The sequence below is a fragment of the Carex rostrata genome, chromosome 18, assembly GCF_964058835.1.
Source record: "Carex rostrata chromosome 18, lpCarRost1.2, whole genome shotgun sequence".
Classification (NCBI taxonomy): domain Eukaryota; kingdom Viridiplantae; phylum Streptophyta; class Magnoliopsida; order Poales; family Cyperaceae; genus Carex; species Carex rostrata.
The window spans coordinates 3542475-3550922 of NC_135935.1; the positions used below are offsets into that span (position 1 = coordinate 3542475).

Consider the following 8448-nt stretch of genomic DNA (forward strand, 5'->3'; position numbering starts at 1 on the left):
ACGGGGACATATTATAAGAAACAAATATATCAATGAAAATAATAATTATCTAAAAATTAAAACACATGTTAATAGAAAATTTATATGATTATGTATTTTTAATTAACTTTAATCGTGATCTCTGATAACAATTTGATGATGTGATGATTCTTTATTTTTAAGTACCAATGATATCAAATAATAGCTCGATTTGAATCTAATATCAAATATCATATAATAATTCAATATCGACATATAATATGTGTTACGTTATGAAATTTTTACAATTAAATTCGAATGATTTAAAAGAAAGAATCGATAAATCATGTTAATAAAATGGAAGTTTAAACCTTAATTAAGGTTCCCCTAAATAAGTAAGTTAATTGTGAATTGAAACCGCGTCGAAATTTCGAGATTTCGGAATTTTATAGCCCCAGTGCGGATTAGGTTGACCGCAGTGCGGGTGGAAGCCATCCGCAGTGGCTCAGGCTTTTTCTGGAATTTTTCCAAAAAAATGACTAAGTAGTGAGTGCGGGTGAGGGATCCGCAGTGCGGATGAGTTTAGCCGCACTCATGAATTTCTGTATTGCACTGAATTTTCCTGAAATCGGCTAAGTAGTGAGTGCGGATGAGGGTGAACCGCAGTGCGGATCAGGTTCATCCGCAGTAGGCTCGGACTTTTCCTGGATTCGGCTGACAACCGACTAAGTCTCGAGTGCGGATTAGGTAACCCGCAGTGCGGATTGGCTAATCCGCATTCAGGGTAATTTTAACCCTAAAACCCAAATTAAACCTTCTCTCTCTCTCACTTCACCATTATCCCCATTTCTAAGTAATTTTCGGTTAAGAGAGAAGGAAAAGATCCCGTGAGTTTCCGTTTCTTCCAGACTCCCGATTGTTGCGAGAAATCGAGTTTGGAACCGAGAAAGCAGCCGAGGATCTCTCAGAACCCTTCTATTTGGTATTTCTTTCTCTCCTTTTTACTTTCGAAACCTCGAATTTTCTCGATTTCTCGGATTCTCGTTTTAAACCCGAGATTTGTGCTCGAATTGCTCGAGGACTAGTTCCTCTACACTTCTTACTAGTTTGTTTGTCATTCTTTTTCTCGATTTCTTCCGATTTATGAAATCTGATTTCTAGGGTTTCGTGCCAAAATTGAAAGTTGGCATAATCGTGATTTTATTTGCCTAACCCGACCAATTAGACTTGTAATCGGTAGGGTTGCCTCCTGATCGTGAATTTTTAGAACATTTAACGACCGATTTGAGGTTTTGACCAAATTAGGGTTAACCAAACGGTGGATTGAATTGAACCGAGAACCAAAGTAGTGAAACGGTGATTAATGGTCACCAAATGGAGTTTGTATGGTCCCGAGGACCTAGATGAATTTTGTGTGGTTTTAGAGGATTTTGGTAAGAAATAATGAACCGAACGAATTGATACCAAAAACATCGAAATTGATTAGGGAAGGTATAAGCCCTAGAAGTAACTCGAGTAAACCTCTCGACCCTGAACCAATGTTAAACCTAGTATACGTATGATATAGGTGTAGGCTCGGTCGAGCAAGAACTTGCGAGACCATACGAGACGTCCGATCCTTAGCTTAAGCGGTACGCTCGTCAAAAAGGTGCGGGATTCTTGGACTTGTTTGATACTTTATTTTCAGGAATTAAACTGTTTATTCGTTTGTCATGTTGAATGATTAATTGTTGCATACTTTGGAATTCATACTGCATATTGATTCTTGCATAAATGAGAATGATTGAATTGTTTTAGTTAAGGTTGATTTGCATGTTGGTACGGTTATTAATTGTTTAGTTCTGTGAATTGTTCTTGATGTGAATGAATCTGCCAGGCCGACCTGTTTAGGTGGCTGGATAAGGTAACGGTGACCTATCCGTTGACCTGTGTTTATGAATTTGCCAGGCCGACCTGTTTAGGTGGCTGGATAAGGTGACGCTGCTGACTTATGCGTTGACCTGTGAGAATTTGCCAGACCGACCTGTTTAGGTGGCTGGATAAGGTGACGCTGCTGACTTATGCGTTGACCTGTTAGAATTTGCCAGACCGACCTGTTTAGGTGGCTGGATAAGGTGACGCTGCTGACTTATGCGTTGACCTGTTATGATTTTGCGAGACTGACCTATATGTGTGGCTTTGATAAATATATTTGTTGAGATTAAGCAAAGTTGACCTGTATAGGTAACTTTGATTCCGTGTGATTGCATTTGTGTCAAGTTGACCTGTATTGGTGACTTGTAACCGGACCTTAGGAAATGGTTAAGCCAAACAGCAATTGCAGATGGGTGTCTGATAAAAGGGTCCAGCTTGGTTGGCCATCTGTAGGCGTCTGTAACCCTACAGATGTGGGTTTGATAACGGTTCAGCTCGAGAGAACATTTGTAATTGCTACAAGCCCAATTGAACTGAGTTAGGAATCGAGTTAAGCCAAAATATATGTTGTGTTTGAAATTCATCTTGGAAATTCCGTAAACTGTGTTGCATGTTGATTTAACTGTTGTCGTGCATTGGCATTCTGTTATTTATGTTTACGAATATATATCTGTTTGAACTGTTATTGGTTTGGGTTTCATTTTTGAATATAGAGTTTGATTGCAAGTCCAATAATTCAAACTGTGGCAAATTCGCACTGAGAATTTATTCTCACCCCCACCTTCCCCGTTATTTTACAGGTATTGGTGCGACTGATTCCGGAGAGGCACGAGAGTAGTAGGCCTTAGTAGCTTACCAGTATATGACCCTAGATATCTTTTGTTGTATAGATTTAGGGTAGGCCTCGTGGTTGGTATCCGGATGAGATACTTTTGTTGTATTATATGCTGACCAGACTGTGTACTCTGATATATATATATTAGAAACTTGTTTGAATTGCTTGCTGTTTGGTTTGAAATGTGAGTAGCCTTGTAAGCATACACGGCGTTGTATGCTTACGGCGGGGGACTGTTACGACCCGTGGCCGCGGGGTGTGACAATATGATATCAAAAAACATAAATAAAAAGTGTTATCATTTGTATATATAGGATATATATATACACACACACATTATAAGAAAAATATATATTCACACACACGTTCCAATTTATATTCTTCTTTGTTTCCAATTTAGAACACACACACACACACACACACATTGATATATTATATATTGGAAATATATTCTAAATTGCCCACACCAATATGTATAGAAACAAAGAAAGAAAAATAAGGAAATTAAAAAAAAAATTTCCATTGTGATTCGTATAGAAACGAAGAAGTAAGGAAACAATAAATAAGAAAATGGAAGGTGGAGTCTTCTCAATTGAAGATGAGAAATATGGAAATAAAGGAATAAGAAAACAAATAAATATATCGCTAAATTTTAGAATTTGTTCATTTTAAATTGTAACGTATCGTGTGGCAACACATGTGGTAGGTATGTTTTTAACTAAATTTAGACTTCTATACATAAAAGAGATGCATTTAATCAAAAGAAGACAAATTATATAATTGGAGAGCTGAGATCAAATCCGAAGTTTCATCTCTCAATCATAGCCGTTGGCGGATCGGACACCCAACGTGCTTAATAATAGAATGGAGATATATATATATATATATATATATAGAGTACGGCTAACGCGCTTCCTCTAGCATATGGGATGAAATGCTTCCGGTGGAAATTTGAAATTTCAAAATCCAAAAAGTCGATCTGAACCGTTCATCTCCTTCTCCATATTAATATCTGCTTGGAGACCAAATTTTACATTTTTCTGAAATTTTTTACTATTTATTAAGCCACTTTGAAAATCGCTGATCCAATGGTTTTACTGTTTTGTTAAGCCACCGTTGGATCAGCGATTTTCAAAGTGGCTTAATAAATAGTAAAAAATTTCAGAAAAATGTAAAATTTGGTCTCCAAGCAGATATTAATATGGAGAAGGAGATGAACGGTTCAGATCGACTTTTTGGATTTTGAAATTTCAAATTTCCACCGGAAGCATTTCGGCCTATATGCTAGAGGAAGCGCGTTAGCCGTACTCTATATATATATATATATATATATATATATATATATATATTTTTTTTTTTAAGAAAGAAAATCATGCCTATATAACAGTTATTATTACGATTATTAGTCAAATATATATCATATATTAACCCACGATTTGAAATGAAGTTCTAATTTTCTTTTCTTTCTTTTATAATGGGATGCAAAAATTTGACCTTGCTTAGCAAGATTTTTTTTTTTTGTAAGATTGTGATGGAGGAAAACCAGTGGGGCCTAACAGTGACCAGCTTCGATGCTGACGGATTTAACAAATAATTTTCATAATCACATATGAATATATGATACAATAGAAAAAAAACAGCTTTGCATTGCGTAGTTTATCATGTAAATTGTTAATTATCCGATGAGTTTTTGAACTAGCAATTATAATGGGAAAAGGATAAGAATATCCCGATGAATATGTTTTAAGATAAAATTCAAGTGCGTTGAATTGAAAGATTTGCATATAATAATTGTGTTATAAAACCGGACGGAATCACTAATACTGTAATTGATTAATCAAAATCAAGCAAGGAAACGGATAAGATCTCCACGCCTTGCCAACCTGCATCATACTGCTCTTTTCTGGTCCGGTGGGCCCCGCAGTCCTCTCCCAACATCATTATCCTATTCCTCAACCCCCCTTAATTTAATTAAGAAATTGAAAGTTAATCCTAAATCCTAATGCAGAAATTAAAGACTTTAATGGTTACCTAATATTTCCCATTTTTGAAGCAATGGTGTAGTGTACTCCTTAAAGAGTTTAAGGTTGTGCTTCCCAGAGAAGGAACAGAAACGAAGGGAAAGAGGAGAGGAATGCGGTCTGTCCACGTCGTTCATCCGTTTCAGAAGAAGGTAATCGGAGAAGGAAAGAGAGGAACGCGCTACTGTGGCGAGGGAAAGACGTTATACAAAGTTCTGAAATTTATAACTCCAAATCAGGATGTAGGTTTCACTGTAGCGAGAGGAACCACGCTCGGGCTTTTCCTTCCTCTTCCTTCTTCTTTTTCTTTGGAGTCTGTGCCCCCCGTACCTTAGGTACAATTTTAAAAAATGGACGGCCCAGATTAATCCTAGCTGGGTCAAACTCAATCTGGAACCACTTGGAACTATACGTAGTCAGCTTTAAGATTCGTGCCACTGAAAAAGAATGGTCTAGATTTACAGCTTGCACCTCAATACCTGGGGTGATACGGATTCTTCTCTTTGCGTTGCGTTTGTGGAGCACAGCCTAATAGTACCTAACATGACCTGCTACACAAATAGTTGCACAATTTGAGAAAAGAGTAGGTGCAGAGTGTTAAGTTTTAGTAACTGGTACTTGTTTAGTGACCAATTCTGGCAAGTGGCGGGTTTCAAAAGTTTGATCCATAGACAAGTGGATCTTATAATATCACTCTAATAATACTAATATTCCTTTCTGTGCTCGTTTCTCCTCCTAATACTCATATTAAAAAGCACCAACATTTTCCTTTCAAACAAAATATATGATTTCGAACAAGATTGAGTTACTGGAACAGTTTCTTTAATGTCACTAATTGTGGACCCAATTTTGACCATCACGTGGCTAACAATTATCATTCAAGTGGTAATACTGAGCAACGTCACTACGTCAGCAATACCAAATGCAAAGGGTTTAATTTTTACAACAACCGTTTCGAACTTTCAATACTAGCTTATTTTAATAAAAGCTGTTGTTTACTCTGTCAAAGCATTTAATATTATTTATCTTTTGTTATGGGCATTTTTGCATGCATGTATGGTTTTTGTTTTAGTTGAATTTTTTTCTTACTTTTTGGGGCGTAGGGGTCCCGGTCACCTGGTAAAGTATGTTTTTTTTTGGGTTAATTCAAGTTTTTTTAAATTGTTGCTACTGTTATTTGAAGTCGTGTGATCTAAGTTCTGCCAAAATGTACGCGGCTTTCCCCCAAAAATAAATAAATAAATAAAATGCGTTTGTTTAAGATGTGTTTTGAAATTTCGAATAAACTACCATCAGACCTCAAAATTTTCTGAAACATCTAAATTATGATGATCCATATATTTACAACAAAAGATGCCACCACCAAACGCACACAATTTTATACACTGGTTATCTTGCCACATATTGCAACACAAAATTGTAAGTTTCAATTTTCCCTAAGAAAAAGTACCAAAAAACCTTCTGTATTTCGTCCCGTTCATTCCACCTTTTCTTCTATCCAAAGAGATGCTTCACGCACTAAACATGCCGTAGATCACAAAGAGAGAACGATCTAGGAGAAATCAAGGATCTATTCAAACCATTTTTCCCTTTAATCATCCCATTATGCGACAATTTAACCAATGCTGGTTTCGCCTCTTTTTCTTCATCGCTATCATCGCTTCTCTCTTCATCATCTTTTTCCTCAACTTCGTGCTGTGGCGACAGCAGTGGAGGCAGGGATGTAACGAATGAACTGTATGATGCTCTCCTGTTGCACGTCAACAGAATCCTCCTGCGCTTATTGAAGGGGTTCTCAGGCTTTGCCAGATCGGTCGCACTGGAGTTTATTACACTGGAGAGGGTTGCGAAAGACTTTGACTTGCCTGAGAAGAAGTTCGACAATCCCTTCCTGAAATTGTTACAAAGAAAAATATTTTCAATTCTAGTTTACTTCATTGATATTTTTTTTCATTCCGGTAACAACAAAAAAAAAAGTCTTATAAATTAAAGATATACTATTTTATATAGAGAGAACATATTCTTATGAATTTTTTGACCAAAAAGGGAATTGGACTTGGTGTCGTCTCTAAAACGGAAACTCAATCACTAATTTTTCTGTACGCCTCGAAGCGAAAAAAGGGGAAATTTCATGTAAAGAGAGCTGATACGAATAAACAAACTAACGAAAATTCAAATTCAAATTGTCATTTGAGTACTTACTTGATAGGAAGCGACTCCTCCAAAGAATCGAAAGATCCTAACCCTCCCTTAACACTCTCGTTACTATTCACCTCTTCTTCCTCTCCAAACGAAGATGTTAGAGAGGAGCTACAGTTGGAATCAACACCAATTGAAGATTGATCCGATCCGATCTCTTCTTCGTCTTCTATGTAAAACCCAGAGCGATTGTTCCTTTCCTCTCTCTCCACCTCCTTTCTCTTCCCTTGGCGCACGCCATTGTTGTACGGATCCAGTATAGGCCGATCGCACACCACCGACATGGCCATTCCTTGTCCGTGACTGGTTTACTCCAAGGTGGATCCTTAATCTAGCTAGCGCTTTATCCCGATACAGCTAACTTTACTATTTTACTCGACTAACGCCAGTTCAGCAAGCAAGGAAGGGGAAGATGACAGAGGAGAGAGAAATGGAAAGGTGAGGTGAGGGGGATATAAAGAAAGAGGGACGGGGAGGACAGATAAAGAAAGAACCCGGTCTGACACGTTCGAGGAAACGTGGCCTCATAGCTATCCTTGATTTCCTTGGACCTGTTCCATGACTACTTTTGAAAGGCTTCATCAATAATTGTTGGTTTTATTATTTGTATAAGTATTGATATTGTTTTTTTTTTTGATAAAAAATATATGCCAGTAGTTATCCATATTACAGACATCATAGTAATTCAGAAAAGTAAAAAAAACTACAAAATGAACAAATAAAAATGCAATTTCTAATTGTATGATAAATAGAGTATACATTTTTTTTGCTCACATTATATACTTAAATTTCAAATAATTTACTAGTACGTATGTCAATAAACTTGAATAGATGTATTAGTTAATAATTAATGTTATATATTATGTTTAATCGAACTGATTCAAATCTGTTACAATAAGCCTTTTTATCATAAAGTAGAAAAATATTTGAACCGAGAATAATTACCAAAAAAAGGAATTATCTCCAATTTATGTATTAACACTTTTCATGTTCAATAAAAAAATAATCGAAACATTAGAAGAGGAAGCATTTGAAAAACAATAGAAGAGAAGAAACATTGAGTTTTTTTCTATAAGGTTTGTAATCAATTGAAAATATTTAATTTGACAATCTCGACATTATTTTGCAAATTAAGTCATAAATTTCCAAAATAAAAAATTATAGACATATTGTTGGATTTACATATTGATATTGTAACAAAATCCCCTCAATATATACGTGTCATTTGATTTTTCATCAGAAGTTTTTAAAATGAGCTTTTACTGATTTCAGATAGTTTGTTGGATGAAAAAAAAATATAATCTGATTTTATCATTTTTACTGCATAACGTACATAAAGTGTGATCATGTTTCAAATATCAAACTCCAAAATTATCAAATTTGTTGACACTGTCAAAATTATTATATTAATTCATTGACAATAAATCTCCATCCATATTAAAAACAGACAATCAATATAAATAATATAGTCAACGTATAAAAAAATCAATGAAAAAAAAACCGAAATTTTTATAAATGCCC

General features: G+C 35.7%; 1 protein-coding gene across 1 annotated transcript; it reads right to left on the reverse strand.

Annotated features, from left to right (window-relative positions):
- Positions 1-6026: 6026 nt before the first annotated feature.
- LOC144569355 (protein OXIDATIVE STRESS 3 LIKE 4-like) lies at positions 6027-7420 on the reverse strand. The gene is made up of 2 exons (XM_078319659.1): positions 6931-7420; positions 6027-6619 (listed from the first exon to the last, which is right to left on the reverse strand). Exons 1-2 carry the CDS (start codon positions 7215-7217, stop codon positions 6247-6249), a joined length of 660 nt encoding a protein of 219 aa, XP_078175785.1. The 5' UTR covers positions 7218-7420; the 3' UTR covers positions 6027-6246.
- Positions 7421-8448: the final 1028 nt, after the last annotated feature.